Source organism: Mustela nivalis (genome assembly GCF_964662115.1).
Source record: "Mustela nivalis genome assembly, chromosome: X".
In the NCBI taxonomy this organism is placed as follows: domain Eukaryota; kingdom Metazoa; phylum Chordata; class Mammalia; order Carnivora; family Mustelidae; genus Mustela; species Mustela nivalis.
Window position 1 is genome coordinate 113,930,095 of NC_139040.1, and position 20,831 is coordinate 113,950,925.

At 43.5% G+C, this 20,831-nt stretch overlaps 1 protein-coding gene across 1 annotated transcript in view; it reads right to left on the reverse strand.

The window, feature by feature from the left end:
• Nucleotides 1-5,582: 5,582 nt before the first annotated feature.
• Nucleotides 5,583-20,831, reverse strand: part of PDK3 (pyruvate dehydrogenase kinase 3) — a 79,735-nt gene continuing 64,486 nt past the window's right edge. Inside the window, exon 12 of the mRNA XM_082716488.1 lies at nucleotides 5,583-16,188. Within this exon, the coding sequence (XP_082572614.1) occupies nucleotides 16,158-16,188 (31 nt within the window). The 3' untranslated portion in view covers nucleotides 5,583-16,157. The remainder of the gene's footprint in view (nucleotides 16,189-20,831) is intronic.

Genomic DNA, 20,831 nt, shown 5'->3' on the forward strand with positions numbered 1-20,831 from the left:
AAATAAAATAAAATAAAATAAAAAGGAAACCCTCAAGTAAAAACCAATACACCACCAGTAAAATCTGAAAAAACCATTAAGAGCATAAATATGTCAGCGCTAATTATCTTTGTTAGGCCCAGCTGCACTGCCATAACTTATATTTTAAAAAATACCTTATTAGCTAACTCTCAGTAGCTGCTGACCAAATGTGGGAAGCTTGAGAGAGCTTTAGTGCAGGGTCAGCTTGTTTCCTACAAGCAATTTTTGCTCTCCTTACCTTCACTGTCTCTCTTGGGGGACAGGGAAAGGAACTGATGTGCCAGGTTACTGTACTGTATTCACAAAAGCGGAGTTCTGATGGAGGGATTAGACATAACTAAAATATTTGATATGTAACCTTCCATTTTAAAAGAATTAATGAATCTATACCTGAAAGAGTTGGGATACTTTACCCTTTCCACAGGGACCTTTTCAGCCAATTATACTTGGAAATGAGCTTGTCACTCGAAAATTTCCAAGTTCGAAGAAAACCTGTCATCTTCTGCCATGCACGTGGCAGGACATGACTGATTACATAGCCTGAGGAGGGAACCCGTCTTTCTCGCCTGGTCGTCACGTTCCACTGGACAGACGTTGATAAGATGCCATTCAGTAGTCTGTCCACAAATCAACATGAACACACCCTTGAGTCAGTGATTCTTTTTTTTTTTCTTTCCATAACTGGTACCCAGGAATTAACATAAGTAGAAAGAAGTTGGAGAGGTGTATATTAGTTTCCTACTTCTGTCACCAACTCGGTGGCTTAAAAAACACGGGTTTACTATTTTTTCAGCTCTGGAGGTCAGAAGTCCAAAGTGGGTCTTACCAGGTTAAATTAAGGTGTCGGCAGGGCTGGATGCTCTAGGGGAGAATGTTTCTTACATTTTTCAGCTCCTAGAAGCTGCCTTCTTTCCTCGGCTCATGGCCCCCTTCCATCTTCAAAGCCAACAATGGCCAGTGCCGTCTTTCTGACACAGCACAACTTCAGCATGGTTTCCGCCTTTCTCTTCTACTTAGAAGGGCTCTTGTGTTTATATTTGTCCAATGTGGATAACATAAGAAAATCTCTCTACTTTTAGTTCATCAACAACTTTAATGCTTCTTGCCATGTAATATAACATATTCCCAAATTCTGGGAATTACGATGTGGACAGCTTTGGGGAGCCATTATGCTGTCTACCACAAGGTGACTGAAGATAATCATCAGAAACCCTTGAATGTTTTCCCAGTTCCCAGTTGAGAAACTGTAACCCTCATGCAGATATTCTTTTTAACATTCCTGTGTCTACTCATGATGAACCTGCTTAAAATACTCCTCCCAAGTCTGGACGTCTGTAAGAGAAGCACAGAATAAGTAGAATAAGTAGGAAGATGTCTGACTCAAATGCACATGCTATTGGTCCACGAGGAGATTAGTGTAGGATCTGCAACTCACAAACACAGAGCCATGGCTGACAGAGAAGAAAGTTTAAGAGTCCCCCTGCTCTGTTCTCTATACCAATCCTCCAATTTCTACTTGGCTATCTCAAGAAGACAAGAAGCAAAAGGGCAGCTAACCAAAGCCTTTGATCATCAGATACATTCCTGCTGAAACAAGCCCAGGAATACAGTTTTTGACTATCAGGCAGAATCTGTTTCCTGCCTATGTTCTGCCTGGTTTTTAGTTGTTCTGGTCCTTGGACGTTGACCTCAGCCCCTTGAATCTAGAGCTCACTTCCAGCCATCCAGGATCACAGTACCCCATGCTCCTTTCTAGAGTCACTTGCTTTCCTCTTGTAGCCTTTTGACTTAAAGCCTACCCTACATTCCTGTCTGGAGCATTCAGTACACGGTCCTGGGAATGCAGGGATTAAAGAAGGCACAATCCTGTTCCACACTGCAATTTCAGCTCAGTAGCTTGACTCTCAACCCTGGCCTCTCCTGACTGGCACTCCTTCTGACTTTCCTAAGCTCTTGATAAACAGTCCAAGTTTCAGATTCTGCCAAATAGAGTTCTACAATGATTTTACTAACAAGTGATTTTGCATTATTTTACTCATCTCTTTGGGTGCGGGTGCTCAGACTTTCGCCGAGAGCAAGGACTACCAACTCTTACTCAGAGTGGGGGAAAATAAGGAGATTTTAAGTAGATTTTCAGCTTCTTAGAAACCAGTCTTGGGGGCACCTGGGTGGCTCAGTGGGTTGGGCCTCTGCCTTCGGCTCAGGTCATGATCTCAGGGTTCTGGGATCGAGTCCCACATCGGGCTCTCTGCTCATGGAGAGCCTGCTTCCTCCTCTCTCTCTCTCTCTCTCTCTCTCTCTATGCCTGCCTCTCTGCCTACTTGTGATCTCTGTCAAATAAATAAATAAAATCTTTAAAAAAAAAAAAAAAGAAAGAAACCAGTCTTGGAGGATGCTGAATGGAGGCTGATGATGTCCGTCCCTTAGCTAGACCCATCAACAGTAAGGCTCTAGGTGAGCTGCCAAAGTCCCAAGGCATCAGCACACACTTTCCTTCAAGGCCTTTACAACATGTGTGGAGCCTGGGCCAGAACTCTATGTGGGCAGAGCTGTTTGATGAATGACATGGCCATCTGGGGTCTCACCCTAAATTCCTCAATTGCTGTGTGATTGACGGGCCTCTCTCACCTGGCTAATGGGGCAATATCTGCCCTCATAAACTTGCTATTTTGTTACTAGTCGAAGCCCTAGGAAAAGAGCAGCTTTCATATAGGAAGTTCTGTTCCAATTACTGTGCAAGGTGACAATAATTATCCCTAACTTTAGAAATAATCACACTATTATATGAAGCTGTTACTAAGGAACTGTGGAAGCTTCTGCATCCATCACTGTTATTAAAAATCATTAACATGTTTATTTTGTTTGAGGACTGACAAATTCTGTTTGGACAAGAATATCATTGGACAGTAAGAGTACCATTAGCTTAGAGTTTCTTGTACAGTAAAGAAAAAATAAATAAATAAATAAATAAATAAACCCAGCAAGGCTGCTCAGCTGCCCCAAATTCAAATCAACAAGGCTGATCTCTTCTAAGTATTTTTCAGTTACCTGTGAAACAGGACATCAGTAAAGCTGCAAGGACCCTGGGCCCCACTCTGTGTGAGGGAGACAGGATTTGCTGCTGCCAGCATTCTACTGATCTCAAAGGTGGGTCTGTAGTTAGGACCTCATCAGCGGTTTTCAACCCGATCACATGTTGGAATCTCCTAGGGACTCCCGAGGGAACATTTAAAAAAGTATTTACCAGAGACCATCTGATGGAATGGCTCTGAAGTGGGGTCCAGAACTTACAGATTCCAGTAAGACCAAGTTGAGATCCTCTGGGCTGTACTTAATACTTCAACTCGGGGAACAAAGGGAATCTCAGAGAGCAACTGGATTTAGAGGTTGATGATCAATGGCTTGTACGACAAAGATGGGAACGGATCCACCATACAGAAATGACAGGAAAAGGTCTAAGTATCATTTGCTTATCCAAAGAGAGACTACTAAGGTGATAAAAGTGTCAGAAATGGGCAATGGGCAAAGGATTCATTTTAAGACCAACGTTTAGAAATGCCAAAGATACTGTTAAGCTCCTAGCCCAATGACTGGTGAAAATGGGTGCCCAATGTTAACCCCAAAATTCAACAGCATGTAATGGCTATATAGCTGCACTGTCCAACACAGTAGCCACTAGCTACATGTGGCTGTGGCTTTTTAAATTTAGGTTAATACAGGGCGCCTGGGTGGCTCAGTCGGTTGAGCGTCTAACAGTTGATTTCAACTCAGGTTCTGATCTCAGGATCCTGGGATCCAGACTACCTTGGGCTCGGTACTCAACGCTGAGTCGGTTAGTTATTCTCTCTCTCGCTCTTCCTCTGCCCCTCCCCCCACCCATCCACATGCTTTCTCTGAATAAAATCTTTTAAAAAATAAAAATTTAGAACACAATTTATCTTGAAAATTCAGTTCCTCAGTGGAACCAACCACATTTTTAGTGCTCAGGTGGCTAGTGGCAACGGTCTCAGATAAAGAACAGTCCCATCACCGCAGCGTTCTCATGGTGGACAATGGTCTACAGGAAACCTTCCCAGAGGCAATCCCTCCTACATGATGCCTTATGATTTATTAATGTTATCAAGAGTCCACTGATGTGTTAGCACGAAGGGAACATCTGAAAATAGCAGATAATCATTTGCAAACATGCATTACGTCATTGGAAAACCTCGAAGAGAGTGAGAAGGAAGTCAAAACACCCACTGGGGGCAGTGCACTGTAGTGGCTTCCCAAAACCACAGATAATTCAGTTGGAGAGTCTCTTGGTAAATCTAATCCATACGTGCCATGTGATTTCAAAACAGGGCCAGAGTGGCTATGAGAAGAACGCTATTTCCTAGTTGCGAAGGATGTGTTAGTACAGTGGCTGACTTTTGGTAAAATTCAGAGAGATTCTTGAAAAATACAAAAGCTACGGTTACTTTCAAGAGCCACTGCTGTTGTGTGCTTTGGGCAAAATAGATCACAACATGAAAGCCGGTGATCAGTACCTGCTTCCTATTTTAGGTTTTAAAGAGTGCCATAAAACAGCAGACCTGGAAGGAACTTTGGAACCATTGAGTCCAACTCCCTAATTTTATAGACACGGAAACCAAGCCACAGCAGAGTCAGGGCCGATGTGCTGATTTCCTAAAATTGGCATGCCTCAGGAACCATTCAAACCCAAGTTTCTTGCATTGAATTTTCTAGGTCTGTTTTTTAGCGATAAATACACAAGATAGCAGGTATGTTGCTCTCAAATTTTAAAAAGACCATTCACCATTGAATGTTGCTTAAGAGAATGACGCACTGGTAAATAACACCACCACCACATCTCTTAGTTCTTCAGCAAGTCCAGAAGTGCACTTCTGTCACGTGTCTTTGTGGAGGCCCTGGGTCCTGGTGTCAGTGCTCCCCCAGTTCCTCAAAAGACACCATGGAACCAACAGCCCTTTAGTTGCAAATTTCAAGTTGCTTATCTTCTGTGTATTCCATATGGCAACGTTCCCAACTCAGACTTCTTGAAGAATTCTCCCATGACATTTGTTAAAATATAGATTCTGAAGCCCCCAGCCCAGAGGATCTGAATGGAGTGGAGGGAGAGCCCAGGAATATGCATTTAACCAGCACTGGTCATTCTGGTGTAGGCAGTCAATGGCCAGTGAGGCCCAATTTGCCCAGCACAGCCCTGGTTTATACCTGTTTACATGCCTCGCAGTATAATTAGTAACAATCCTCTTTTCATGTCAAAACTGTCCCGGCGTGGACAATATATGGTCCCCTTCCTCTGATCCATGGATATTTTGAAAAATACCATTAAAACTATTTACTGTTAAACAGCGCCTTTGTTTTGCCAACTGGATGTTCCCCGCTACCAAGAATCCAAACAACATACAACTCCAATGGATCATAAGATCTCAAGTAATATCCTTGTCCATGCCCAGCAACTTAGAAAGGTGCCTGGTGCTGCTCACTTAATAAATTTCAGGATGTGAGTAGAAGATGAGGCTCAGAGCGCAGGAAAGGACCACACAGACACACAGTGAATGACAACTACCGTTTTATTGTTCGATGATGTTGGTACAGAATTGTCCACGTGCTCCGGGACTAGCGTGGCTATGACACACACCATGCACAGCTCTGCAATTCACGGGGAACATTTGCCAAGCCATACGCTTCTCTGGCTGTGTTTTTTCTGACAACTGCAACAACAGAACACATTTCTCCACAGAATGTGAGGCTGCAAATGACCTCAAACCAAACGCATCCCTCACTCATGGCAGAGTGTACTAGCCAGGCCACAGAACAGCACAGAACACGAGGGGGCTGGATTTCACTCTATGAATCACAAGGCAGCTCGTGAACACTGGACACACGCATACATTTACCACTGTGGCGAAGGGGGACAGATGCACAAAGTGAACCAGGTCAGGTTTGGACTTACAAATACAAAGACTGTATTGAACTTTTATTTCATTTAATATTCTTCTCTTGTCACATCAGCTATGATTCCCAGCGTAGACACCACTTTTGTGCGTCAAAGAGTTATGATGAAAAACCGGCCAAGCGAGTAACTTTACATTTAATTGCAGCATTAGGTATGTTCATGATGCTATACTGGACCCTGCAATGACTTATTTGGTTCAAGCGTATCTTAAGTAGTTGCAACTCGGGTGCTAAATCTGGAAAATATTTAGGTTACAAGCACCTGTGTACTTCTGTGTGGACGTGAACTTAGAGCGACAGATGAAGCAGCCGTTACCTCAAATGACTTGACCTCCAGGGAACCCGGCAGAGACGCTGATGCTGGTTGGTCAGAACACTCAAGCCGGGGGCTCCGCTCTGTTAAGCGCGGGTCGCGCTGCCGGGGACGGGCTGAAGCGCAAAGCCAGGTCTGGGTCCGAGGGTGGCTTTCGCCTCTAGCGCACGGCAGCGTAAGAGACTGATCGCTCTAACGAGGAGCATCATGGAAGCAGAGGGGGCACTAGAAAGCGATGCCCCCCCAACCCTGAAGTCCACTTCAATTTTTAAAATACTCAATACTTTCTATTTTCTAGGTCGACCTTGCCCTGGCTGTCTACTCAGAGTCAAGACACATTTAGGTTTGGTTTAGGAATCATCTGAAGCATATGCACAATTACTGGGTCACAGTCACATGGTAGCACTAGGAGGAACTTTGAAAAGTGAAAGGCAAGATACCAAGGGACTTGAGGCGATGCTCTCCCTGATAAAAGTTCTAGAAGTGGCGAGGTAAGAGGGAGCAGATACGCGATCTTGGTCCAGCCCCTTCTATTTTCTGTTGTGTCGTGGCTACGCCAGCCAGGCCAACTCTGGGTCCTGAGAGCGCTCGGCGAGCAAGGCGGTGAGGCCCACCATTCAGCCCGATCCCTCTTCAGCGGCAGGCCGTCTCCAGCGTTTCCAGACCCCCACGGTTACAGGCTTTAGCTGGAATTATTCTCAAGCATTTCTTCTAATGAAACACGTCGGAGAGTAACCTCAACAATTTTTGAGATAAAGGCATATACACCAGTTCTTCATATAAATATAGTGCCCTTTAAAATACTGTTTGAGGTTTCCCATGGTTTTAACAGTTCAAAGGACAGTAATAAAATGGAATTTAGAAGAAAGGGGGTACCAGGATGTTACTATAAACAGTAGTATGAAATCTTCTACTCATCCTACTTGTTTTCACAAACGCTTCTGGTGACACAATGTTAGCGCGGCTAAATGGAGAATGCCTTTGACTTCCAATCAGGCTGAATGTTCGTAATTGTCTTTTTAACGTCTGGCATGTATGAAGAGCCAAAAGAGAGTCAGAATTGAATGTTAGGATTCTTTTTCCTTTCTCTCCAAAAGAATCTCAAGGTAAGAGTATCTTAAAACATTAAGTAGTTCTGTCAGTAATAGGCATTCCATTCTTAGCTTGCTATTTTTGACCAGATTGGAAGGCAAAGAGGAACTAGAGAGCTGGGGAAACAGCCCCAAGCAGGAGCTGGATGTTCCTTAATACTTGGCTAACCGTGGGGCAACACACTGCTTGCAGTATATATGCTCCGTGACATTTGTGCGATTTTGGCCCATTCGGAAAAGGTATGCACAGAATTCACATTGGCAGGCCACTTTTAGGCTGGCGAAAGTTAGAAATAGTTAATGGAATGTTCTTTTAAATAATACTTTATTATCTCCAAAGGATTTGATGCCAAGAGAAAACAGAATCCAGTAGAAAACTGGAAAGTCAAGAAGCAAACTTAGCAAGTAAAATCAAATTGCAGGGGTTTTCTATGAACACCTCAGATAAGTAGAATGGACACCTCCGTACAGCCACGAACCAAAGGACATTTAGGTGTCATTTACTCTGAAAAGGCCTAAAGCACATAGAATCTGAGTGGTGATAAGGGTGAGGTTCAAGTTTCTAGGGTAATCTTGTGTTCCTGAGATGACAATACTTTTGAAATTCTATTTCTAGAAATTTAGACGAGAACTATCAAATCAGAATACATTGTGATACAGTTTCAGAGATTTGCACAGGGATTCTTATGAAAGGCTATTCCCTGAGACATGCAAGCATAGTGAAAAATGGAATTCTCAGAGTACAAAAAAATATAACATTTAAAGTCATTTTGGTTTCTCTACTTCTTCCCTTGAAAGAAATTATTAAAATAAAAAGATTTATCTTAATAGCCTAAGCTCTTTATGTTTTACCTTTCTAAAAAAATTTCTTTTCATTTATTGAAAGGCCAGGCACAGCAGGGTGCTTTCACAACCATTCTGTCCCCTCAGACTTCTCTTAAAAGATCACTTCTTTAAAGGTTCAGAAATAAAAACACAGTTCTTGCGGCTGAAACAAACTTTGTGGAGTACTGAAATCATTAACTGCATTTTAAAGAATGTGGTTCCAATTCCTCCCTTTTGGAAACTCTAACACGAAAAAGTTTGGCAAACATAATGGAAACCTAAAGTGATTAGAACTTTTAAAGAATGCAATTGCAATTCTGTACTTTTGGAAAGTATGAAAAACAAATCCAAAATACCTCTCTATGTAAATTAAAGCTCAAGCCACGGTATTCAAAATCAAAATGATTTACATAATCTACTATACTTTCTGTTTTTGTAGTAATTAACCTTCCTGAGACTGATTTTGTTCTCTTTAGTGTTTGCTCAACTAAAGTGCTTAATAAAATTTCTACAGAATATATTACCCTCTCCATAGATGAGTATTATTTTGAACTACAATCTGACAAAAATCTAACTACATTTAATTATGCTTGATTAATCCAAATGTCACTGAGAGATTTATAGAACAGAGAAATATTTTGCAGGTTAAGTTCACACTCTTCTCACTGTGAGCTTCCTGGACCCAGTATCACCGCCAATCTACTACTTGGTTCTCTAACTTTTCCCAACACCCCACAAAAACCAAGCCCAAGAATCTAAACTGGGCTACGGGACTCCAGGCACGAAGCTCCGGTGCTCTGGAGAGCTATGCAGGCTCCAGCAAGGGCGGGTGTCCCTTGCAGCCAGGAGGCAGGAGGCGTACTGCCCCGTAGAGGTGACCGGAGAGCCAGGGAGTCACCGCGTTGCATGGGCTTCTGGCTTATATATAGGGCTGCGAGGACACCCATGCTGCCATGCAGGCCAGAAACCATAGCAGAGATTTGTTGGGTGCTTTTGGCAGTGAGGCCCTAAGCTGCTTTTATTTACATGTAAATAACACAGTTTAGAGGGTGAAAAATTGGCCCTGCCCAGGAGAACAATGAAATGCACCTCAGTTCCTGCTCCTGTCCCGGTCCCTCGGTCCCTCGGCTCGACTCTACTCTCCTGCCACCGTGGGGCCACGGGCCACAGTGGATGCCAACAACTGAGAGCACCCGGTGCGGCTCTGCTGTTGCCTCTCAAACCACAGAAGGCCACTGTGTCATGACACAAAGAGCAGCCCTTGTCCCAACCACACGGACGCCACACGGACCCCATCGTCGGCATTGGGCAATTTGGGTCCCTGTTTTAGAAACCGACGAGAAAGTGGAATAGGTTTCTAAGGTGTCCGTGACCATGATACTGCTGTCATTTTTCTTCTCTGCATTTCTGGGGGTGACCATGGCTAATGCCAACCTGAGGGTTTGAGAGGGAAGCCTTCTTGGGCAATCCCTTCCTCCTCCTCTAAAACCAGTGTCCAAGTGCTAAAGAGGGTCTCTCCTCTTGACAAGTTGCTATTTTAACTCCAGCAGCCTCATCCCCCTGTTGTAAGTAAATTATGATTTCTTAGGTCCTAAAAAGACCCCTGCAACCTGTCCCTGCGCTTTGGTTATGAGGCAGCAGCAGCGCCCACCATTACATGAACGTGGACAGTGAGAGCCGGCTCCTCTCACCTGACCAGGGTCCCCCCGCCATGAGGAGAGGCAACAGGCCCTGGGGCTCCGCGTACCTAGAGGCCGGCTTCCCCTCACCCCCCGCCCAGGCAGGGTCCCCTGCGGAGCCGCGCTCAGAGCCAAGCGCATGAGACGGGACTCTCCCGATGCCCAGGGGTAAATACAAAAATGGAAAGAACTCCGGAATCGCCAAGAAACACATCTAAGAAACACGTCTAAGAAACACATCTATCCACAACGAGAATAACATTTATAGAGCCTGGGGCCCCTCAGCTCGCCCCATGTATCCCCGTCCTGGCTTTATTTTCTCCATTGTACTGATCTGTTTCACTTTACTTCTCTCTCCACTGCACCGGAAACATTCGTTTCGTGTCTTGTCAGTTTCCCCTACAAGAACCGGTCGCGAGGCAGGGATTTCCGTTTGCTTGATCCCTGCCACATGCCCAGCATTCCACACAGTTGCTAGTGCACCACAGACACTCGTTATTGAAATGGAGGAACGAGCACAGCTTCCTATTCCATGACTCCTCCGTCTACCGCTTTCATTTCGCTCATCCCTGACACGTGGACCCGCATGCAGTTCTCCAGTTCGCACCCTGACTTCTGGGGAAGGAAAGCGCTGCGAGGTGGAGTGTGGTACCTAGAGCGAGGCTGTCACTCATGCTCCCTGATCGTTACGCTGGCCTCTGAAGGTGAGGAGAGTCCGCCTGGTGGAATATGCTGGCTGCTGAGGAAAGGACACTTCAACCCGACAAACGGCCCCACGAACCCCCCACCCCAACGTCCACCTGTAAAAGCACTTTGGAAATATGAATTCGTGTGTCTCTAGCGTAGGCCCCAGACCTATGCACCATCTCACAGTATATTCGGGAATAACAAAAATAATCCTGATGAGGACTGCATTCCTCTCTTTCTCAATGAACCAAATTTTCAAATGGACTGAAATGAAAAGACCGGTAAGAAAATCTGCGTCACAACCACGCTCTCACCGGGGTCAATGCCCTCCATAAGACAGCTGGACTAGCAACCTGTTCATTGAAAATAGCTTCTACTTCTGTTGATAACTCTGATTAGGTGCTAGTTTGAAATACTCTATCATATTTAATTAACTAATTAATAATTGTCAGTGGCTGATAACTTCTTAAGTTCATTACGACGTCCTCTATTTTCAAAGCAGAAGGTACTGATACCGCTAATCAATGGAACAGGAACCTGAGTTAAAAGTTATCTTTCCACACAGAACAACAAACAAAAATTCTGTATTGATTAAGTTATTAATGGTTCTTTCCTGCTAGCGACACTGGTTTCTTCTGTTTACTTTCATTCAGATTATGACCATGAAGGGCATTATCTTCAAAGTCAATGTTTATGCACCTGGACCCCGGGGAAAGATGGCAGAATAAATGCATGTTTATATAAGTGCTCCTGCCCTTCAACACACACATCCAAAAACCGAAAAAGAAGCTGTCCATTATGAAACTAATAAAAGCCACCACCCCATACCAAGGACTCCAGGGGGAGTGTCTGACAGATACGACGAAGTGGGAGACTAATCAGAGGAGCATTCTCGCATTTGACCACAGTTGCTGGGCAGTTCAGGAGAGGTTGCCAAAGGACTGGACCAATCATCTGTTAACCTGGAGAAACAAGGACCGGCGGCAGTCCGGAGAAGCCCTGTGCACGCTGTGCAGGCTCATTTCCACAACCACCCCTGGGAGGGGAGGGTGAGACATTGGGTGCTGCATCTGTGCGTGCAGGAGATAAAGAGAACCTGGGGGGTGGGGTGGGGGGCAACCACACAAATCCAGATACAAAGCCTCCAGACTCCTGCTAGGGCGACACCTAGTGGAAGTGGGGAAACTCAAGCAGGATTCCCTTTCCCTGCAGCGAGACCTGGCGGCCCCAGGACTTGGCAGCACCCACGGAAGGCACTTGGAAGACAAAATATCCCAAGGAGGCTTTGTTTCACTCCTCATGCCCCTATACCCAGCTCCCCAACTGAAACACAACAGCCTTCACCCTTACAACCCAGCAATATCGCTTAAGTCCCAAGGCGAACATTCAAACGCTTCTCACTTGAGAAAAGAGGAGTCGAGGAGTTTCCCCTCACTCTTCTTGGGCAGCTAGGACTGGTTCCATGCAAAGACAAATAATAAGCAGAAAAAACCATCATGATACTGGTATAATAATAGAAGAGCAAAACCACCAAAAGAAAAGGAAGGAAGGAAGCCTAAGACAAACTAAGCAGGCTCTAGAAACAATGCTTTCAGAAACCGGAAAAATTGTAGACAACACAGTTCAGCCTTCCAAGAAATGAAACAAAGAGTCAGAGAGGACAACATAATGAAAGAAAAAAGCTGGCAGAGCTAAGAAAAGAAAGACATCAAAAATAAAACCGTAACAGAAGTGAAACTCACACTATGAACAGCTAGGCCTTCCATCCACACTGCGGAGCACTGAGTTAGTGACACGGGAGGGTCAGACCCCATAGGAAAAAACTCACAGCAACAAGAAAGACAAGGGGATGAAAGCAACCAAAGGGAAGAGAATGTGAAGGCCAGCTGACACAGAACCAAGACAGGGACCAAGTTCTGAGGAAGAGAACCAACTGATAGGACCCGCAGTGAGGCCCGAATGTCAGTGCACACCGCTCATCATGGACCAGAAAAAGCCAACAGACAACTGTCAGTTCTGACACAGACTTGAACAAAGTCATGACCTTTGAGGATAAACAAGAGGCCCCAAGTATGCAGTACAAATAAGCAGGCCATCTACAAATGGTGAAGAACAACCTGTCCGGACTGAGGCTTCTCAGGACCACCAGACACTAGAAGACAATAAAGCGAGGCATCCACAGGATTGAGGGGGAAAGAATGTGAGACAAGAATTTTGAGAAGCAGCCCAGTTACTGTTCATCAGGAATGGCAAGAGTAGCGTGTTTGTGAATATGGAAGAAAATCCAACTGGAGCTGTAATCCGGGCCACTGAAGGATAAAAGCAAGAGCTGAAAGTGGAGTCTTTGTAGGAAAGGGCTGGCAGTGAACACGGAGTTAAATGAAACATAGAATTAAGTCTAAATAACTCTAGTAATTACCTACAGCTATACCTTCTAAGTTGCCTGTCTTTCTAGGTAAAAGCTACCAAATCCATTTGATTATCTCCTCTATCTAACTATGCCAAAATGAAAACACACAAAAGAAAACCTCTCCTGAATGCAATTCTCTTGCCCTATAGACACATTTTGGCTTATATCTTAACCTTGAGGGTTAATATACCCAAGAAATTCCTCAAAAGCAATGATGCTGGTTACCCGCTGCACCACTGAGAGCACAGGTCTAGGAACAAGACGACCCAACTACTCACTTGGGTCCTTCCATTCACCCCAGCAAAGCAAAGAACTGCTTTGGAACGCATGTGAGGGTCGGAGGCCACACTCACATGGCCCACCGCACAGCACACTGAGGATCAGACGGGAGGCTTTCTGTGAAGGCTCTTTGGAACCTCTAAGCAAGGCTGCAAAATCATCTCACTTGACTGGATGGAAAGAATACAGTGTACTAAAGAACCAAAATCAGATACTCAGAGACCCAAAAAACAAAAACAAAAACAAAACAAAAAAAACCAGATGGTTCCTGTGGGTCCATCCTTACTTCTTTCCTTTCCCTTCTCTACATCTTGAAGTCATTTCTCAGCCCTGTTAATAGGAGATTCAGTATTTCCACAGCTCCTGACTTGAAGTGTTTCTACTTTGGAAAGAAAAATAATTTAAGAACGTGGAAACATAGCCCCCCGCCCAAGGTAAATGTCAGTTTTCATTTCTTGATTCAACTACTATTTATTAAGCCTCTACTATGTGCCAGGAACTAGTCCAAACAGTTGCTGCAGTCCCTTAATACTAAAAATTGAGTAAATGAGAGAGAAACACAGAGGAAATGGGAGAACTGATTGAATTTAGCTGAAAAAGGGTCGATGTCTATTTATTTTACCAACTCTATGTAGTAATTTGACCATTTGTTTCCACAACCCGAGTAAACAGCCAGAGGGGCGCACCTGGGTTCGGAAAAGCACATACAGGCAACAAGAGAGGAAACAAATGCGTGGGCCACTAAGCTGTGAGAACACAAGATGTTCCCGCAACTCTTCTTATGGTTGCTCTGGGAGCGGAGTTCAACTCTGAATGCAGAAAGCAGACAGGAACGCCAAGACTACTGGGGCAGCTGGGTAGGAGTGAGCCACAGAGTCCAGTAGTGAAAGGACTACCAATGAAGTCATGAAAACACTGAAAGAAGCCTTTACTTTTGAAAAGACCTGTGAAGGGAAGAATGTGATAGGATTTTTCCACCCCTTCCTTCCTTTCTTCAAGCCTTACACGGAGCTTGGGTCGGGGGGGGGGGGGGGGCTAACAATCTCCTCAACCACACGGCAAAACATTGCCAGAACAAGGCAGGAGGGAGCAGGCCTGAATTTGTGGCCTCCATCCCGCTACGCTGTTTCCTACTGAAAGTATAAAGGTGTATGTTTAGGAATGGAAGCCTAGTAAGATAATGACATACTATCCAACGTTGGTAAGAAAGCCAGCGACTTTAAATGGAAAGGGTCATTACTTTCACATCTTTTACACAAGGAATCAATCCTATGAGACAGCCCCATCCCGAAGACACCGACTCAGTCCTTCAGCTCGCAGGCTTCCATGTGGACATCCTGTCCCCTCTCTCTCTGAGGCCATCTGTCTTTCTCTTCTTTGATGGATTAGATGAGTTCTCTGATGGGATCCTTCTGAGGATGGAAGAGATGGGACCCGTCTAAAGATGAAGGGAATGACCATGAGCTCAGGGAACATAATGAAATGAAACAAAATCAGACTCAGGGGAATGAGGAGAAAGAGCTGCTGCTGGCTCACGTGCAGCTGGTCAAAGCACAAATCTTCCTGGGAAGGCCCCCTGCGGGGACCCCCAGTGGAGCGACCACACCGAGCCACCAGGCACTGAAGGAGGGGAATACTTTACAAAGCTTAACTTTCCCAACAGCGTGCTCCACACTTAAAAATTGGATGGATGCATTTATATGGGCGTCAAGAGAAGGCAGAAACCAAAGTAGATGATATGAAAAATGACAGTGAAGGGAAACACATCCTGTGGAGCAGTATAAATTGTGCCTTTAATCCAGACTCTTGGACGGCTTCCATTGCTGAGGGTCAACACAACCTCGCTTCTCTTTCCTCACCCCAAAGCCTCTGCCCAGTCCTGCTTTCAGCAAAAAAGCAAAGGAGTATGAAAATCAGATCGACAGTTCTAAAACTGGCCAACAACTCACAAAAATGAAAATTATGAAAATTATTTTTCAAAATCGACAAGGAAGACCTTTTCCCTTCAAAAGCTGATTTTATGATGACTAACGTGGCACCACACAGGGACTTGCAATTCCTTAGAAAACGACAAAGGAACAAAATAAAATAAGTAGACTGGCAGCATTTTCACATAGCATAAAAACTCCACTTCCCACTTTCACAAACTCAGTAATGACTGGAAGGTAGTTTTTCACTTAAGATCTCTGAAACCAAGTGGTTAAGTGAAAAATCCCAAGACGACTTTTGGAACGCTTTAATTGACAGAATGGAAGTACACAAATGAATTTTAAAATAAAATCAATGCATTGGAGAGTAAGAGCTATGGTGAAAGGAGCCGCACCTCACTCAGATCGGATGGAAGAAGGCAAAAGCTGAAACCACAGAGTGAGAAAGGACGCATATGGGAGAGGAAGGGCCTCAGGGCGGAATTACCAAGACACACTCTGCTGGTGTCTTCAGCTTCCAGATCACCCAGGCCTTAGTTGGTGGTTTGGAAAACCATGGTGTTTGGTCACAAAGAGCAACAGCAGAAACTGGCTGTATCTGGAATGAGGAAGAAGCTTAGAATCCTGGGGAGAATGTAGACATTCGACTCTATGACAAGGAGGAGGAAGGTATGAGGGCATCAGAGCACTAACGAGGCCCTGAGCTCTCTTACGACAGGCGCCAACCAAACCACAACAATGTACTAGGAAAAATTGTTCAGGTTACTACTTTAGTGCGGATCTGGAGCAGCTACAGGAAGGTTTTTGTGGAAAAGGTCCAGATCATATAGAGAAATTACACATTCAAGCACTGGAGTAACTATAGTGCCTTGCTCAGAGTTGGTAGGAGAAAGGAGTTCTCTCTGGTTGACTTGCAGAAGATAATCTTTCTTCTCAGAGAGGATATGAGCATTCAGTTCTCTAGAAAGTTCTATTAGTCTTGATCTTGTCCCTAAAAAAAAAAATAACAGGAATAGCCAGTGAGCTGGAGTACAACCTTCTCTATTTAACCAAGATTTACTCAGAGCATTTAGTTATAGTGATAATTCAAAAAGCTTTGCCTTGGGCACCTGGGTGGCTCAGTGGGTTGAGCCTCTGCCTTTGGCTCAGGTCATGATCCCAGGGTCCTGGGATTGAGCCTCACATTGGGCTCTCTGTTTAGCAAGGAGCCTGCTTTCCCCTCTCTCTACCTACTTGTGATTTCTCTCTCTCTCTCTCTGCCAAATAAATAAATAAAATCTTAAAAAAAAAAAGCTTTTCTTAGAATTATTCTCTGTGGTTATTACAGAAAAAGAAATACCATTTATTACTTATATGTACTTTTAAAAAAGATTTTATTTATTTATTTAAGAGAGAGAGACAGCAAGAGCGAGCACAAGTAGGGGGGAGGAGCAGGGCGAGAGGGATGTGGGGCTCAATCTCAGGACCCTGGGATCATGACCTGAGCCGAAGGCAGACACTTCACGCTTCACTGACTGAGCCACCCAGGCGCCCGCCTATACATACTTCAAAACAGTTCTTTACTCTCAGTTAAAAACCTGATTAGAAATGAGGAATGAGTGCTAATGGGTACAAGATTTCTTTCTGAGATGGTACAAACGTTCTAAAATTAGACAGTGGTGAGGGCCCCACACTCTGTGAAGACACTAAAAGTGTACATTTTAAGGGGGTGAATTTATGGGATATGTGAATTATATCTCAATAAAGCTGTTATTAAAACTACCATTAGATTATGATGAGTACCAGGCGATATGTGGAAGTGCTGAATCACTATGTTGTACTCTTGAAACTAGTATCACACAGCACATTAACTAAATGGAATTAAAATAAAAACTTTAAAAGCCCCCCCAAAAAGAAAAAGAAAAATCTGATTCGAAAATACATTTTTGTAGCATTTCTCATTCACCTCGTGAGTTTACCATAGCTACACTAAATATTTGCACAAGATCACCACCAATTACCCTATTTGTACAATTTAAAAATTTTAATAATCAGGCTAACCATTTTCCAATTTTAAATATTGCTTTCTGCTAAAACTTGTTTACCTAATACTATATTAGAAATCAAGACTTATAATTAGTATACAACCCGCTAAACTATTTAGAGTTTTAAAATGGCATTTAAAACAAGACTCAATTAAAGCCAGCTTTTTACAGTCCAAACGGACCATATTATTTATAAAGACTGCTTCTGTACTACCCAAACAACTCCCTCTAGCAGAGCAGTAGCTTGCACAGTGATGCCCAACATGTCACCTGCCGGACACAGAGACTGAAAATGAAATCAATGGAAATGGATCCAATTGTTTCAAGCTGGTTTAGCTCAGTCTTGGCCAGGGATGGCGTGTGTATGTCTGCGTGCACAGCCACGTGTCCGCTTGCACTCACGTGCACAAACCAAACTCCTCTGTGTTTCATCTTTGAGATGAATGACTGTGGCAGCAATACTGTACAGAGGTCCCTCACAATACTTCCATAGAGACAAAAATCAGTAGGGATACCCTTTATGGCATTCATCAGAAAAGACCAATGCTACTATAATGGGGCAAAATCGAAAGCTATATCAACTGCATTTGCAAACAAATACCTTCCTGTTGCATTACGTTAAGAATCAAGATTAAGAAGAGGTGTGCTCAATTACAATACATTGGGCTGGGATATTGCAATGTTAAAGTCAAATTGAAAATATCAATACAAACTTATGGTTTAAAAATATGCATTGTACATGGGGCGCCTGGGTGGCTCAGTGGGTTAAGCCGCTGCCTTCGGCTCAGGTTATGATCTCAGGGTCCTGGGATTGAGCCCCGCATCGGGCTCTCTGCTCAGCAGGGAGCCTGCTTCCTCCTCTCTCTCTCTGCCTGCCTCTCTGCCTGCTTGTCATCTCTCTCTGTCAAATAAATAAATAAAAATCTTTTTAAAAAATAAATAAATAAAATAAAATAAAAATATGCATTGTACAGTTCTGTCCAGAAAAACGGAATAGACAAGATATAACGTTGCATGGATAAACCACATCTTGTTTATCTGGACTGATCATTTTAACTTATTTTCAGATTCAACCCACCCACAGACCTTCCCTAAATGCCCTCCTGTCAAATGTCCTCCTGTCATCATAGGTGATGACAAATCCCAAAACGTACTTTGAAAATCCAGTCTACGGCAGGATAAACCTTGCTCCCTGCTGTTCATATCTCCAGTGGAAAGGAGTCCGGTTTGCCTCTAACAGGTGTTAGAGACCTTAAACTTCCAGATTAAGGTCTCTAACACCTGTTAGAGGCAAACCGGACTCCTTGAGGGAAATGGCGGATTCTAGGATGGAGGCAGGGAAGGTAGAAGATGAGACCGCAATATCATCTTGGGCCAGAAAAAGCTTTCAAAGTTTTAGCAAAGGAAAACCAAGGATCTGACTCAAAATAGTCACCAGTGGCCAAAGGTGTGCTAATTTAATCATCAGAAAGAAAGCTGCTACAGGCGGTAACACGGTGGACCTCACAGAGATCTGCACACAAAAACGAGTACATGCCACATGTTCCTTTTAAGTTTAACAAGTGATAGTCAGTTATAAGAATGGGTGACCAAGTCAGAATAATGGCTACATAATGGGGATGGTAAAGGGGTAAGTGTCTGATTACAAAGGGGGGGGGGTCTTTCTAGGTGCTAGAAATATAGATGTAAAAATGTGTCAGGCTATAAACGTAAGACTTGAGCACTTTGTGTGTGTGTGTTTGTGTATGTGTGTGTGTGTTTAGTTCTAATTGAAACGTATTGAAGGAAATTCTACACTATCCATAATAATGCTCAAAAAAGTGAAAGCCAGAAACTCATTTGTTACCATTTAAGATGGATTTTACTTCTACTTCTTACCTTCAAAATTGCTAGTTAAAGGGAAAGATTTAAATTCTTATCGTGCTTTGTCAGGAGAAGCTGTACTTCAAAAGGGACCTAAATGGGGGTGCCTGGTGGCTCAGTTAGTTGAGCATTCAACTCCTGGTTTTGGCTCAGGTCACGATCTCAGGGTCCTGGGATTGAGCCCTACATCGGGCTCCCCACTCGGCGTGGAGTCGGCCTGGGATTCTCTCTCTCCCTGTGCCCCTCCCTCTGCTTGCACGCTCTCTCTCTCTAAAACAAATAAATAAAATCTAAAAAAAAAAGGTACTTAAATGGCCTGTGTTGATGAGGAAGAACTTCACAGGAGAATGTCAGCTAATAAACATCAAAGGAACGGTATTAAAAGTAACTCACCAAAATAACTTATAAACATTAATAAAATTATTGATTCAGGCCATAATTACATTCTCCTTTTTTTTTTTCAAAGATTTTATTTATTTGACAGACAGAGATCACAAGTTGGCAGAGAGGCAGGCAGAGAGAGAGAGGAGGAAGCAGGCTCCCCGCCAAGCAGAGAGCCCAATGTGGGGCTCGATCCTAGGACCCTGGGATCATGACCTGAACTGAAGGCAGAGGCTTTAACCCACCGAGCCATCCAGGCGCCCCTACATTTTCCTTTTTTAAAAAAAAGATTTGAGAGAGACTGTGTATATGCATGAGCTGGGGGGAGGGGCAGAGGGAGAGGGCGAATCCTCAAGCAGAGTCTCCACTGAGTAGGGAGCCCACTGTGGGGTTCAATCCCAGAACCCTGAGACCACGACCTGAACCAAAATCAAGAATTGGCCGCTTAACTGACTGAGCCACTCAGGAGCCCCCAGATGACTTTCTAGTTGAGAAAGGAAAAAACAACTCTACTATGGAGAGGGATCAGTCAGATATCATGGGTCTCACAGTGTAATTCTGAAATAGTGCTTATGAGGTACTCTGAACAACAACAACAACAAAAACGCTCTTGAATCTTCAGATGAACTTGCAGTTTATAGGAAATACAGAAAATGGGGGAAAGGCTAAATGACACGTTGAAAAAGAAGCCAAAAAAATCCAGGTTGGATACTTTTGCAGGACAACTAGGATGGTCTCTCATCACCAACAAAAATATTGTTCTAGATTTAAAACAACCTGAAATCTACTCAGATTGTTATACAATCTAAGTAAGAACTGATCCAGGTTTGGGCAATTCAGGGAAATTCTCAAGATGAAAATTTACTGACCTGGAAAGGTGAAAATGGTTAGATGAAATAAAGCAAAGTTGTAGAAGATTATAAATAATTAGATCTCATTTGGGAGAAAATATATACATATATATGTATATATATATATATATATATATATATATATAGCAAAGTATCTGTGTACATAGCAAATACAGTAAGTCATAAGAGCGGTAATCTCTGGGTTGTGGGAATACAGTGATTTCTCTTTCCTTTTTTTGTTTACTTACATTTTCTAATTTTTTAGAAATGCACGTATAGCACTGTTCTGTTAACAAAAGATTATTTTAAATAAACAGAGCCTATACTGTTGCCAGTAGAGCTGGAACCTAATAATAGGAGAAAAAATAATTGGAAACCAAAGGTGGGATTGTTGCCCTTACTACCATAAAGCCGTGAAACCTGTTGTTCTGTGATTAGTTTTCTTTTTTCTGTTTTCCTTTATTTACTGTGGGAAACCACACATAACATTTGCTATCTGGTAAGAGGGTAAGGAA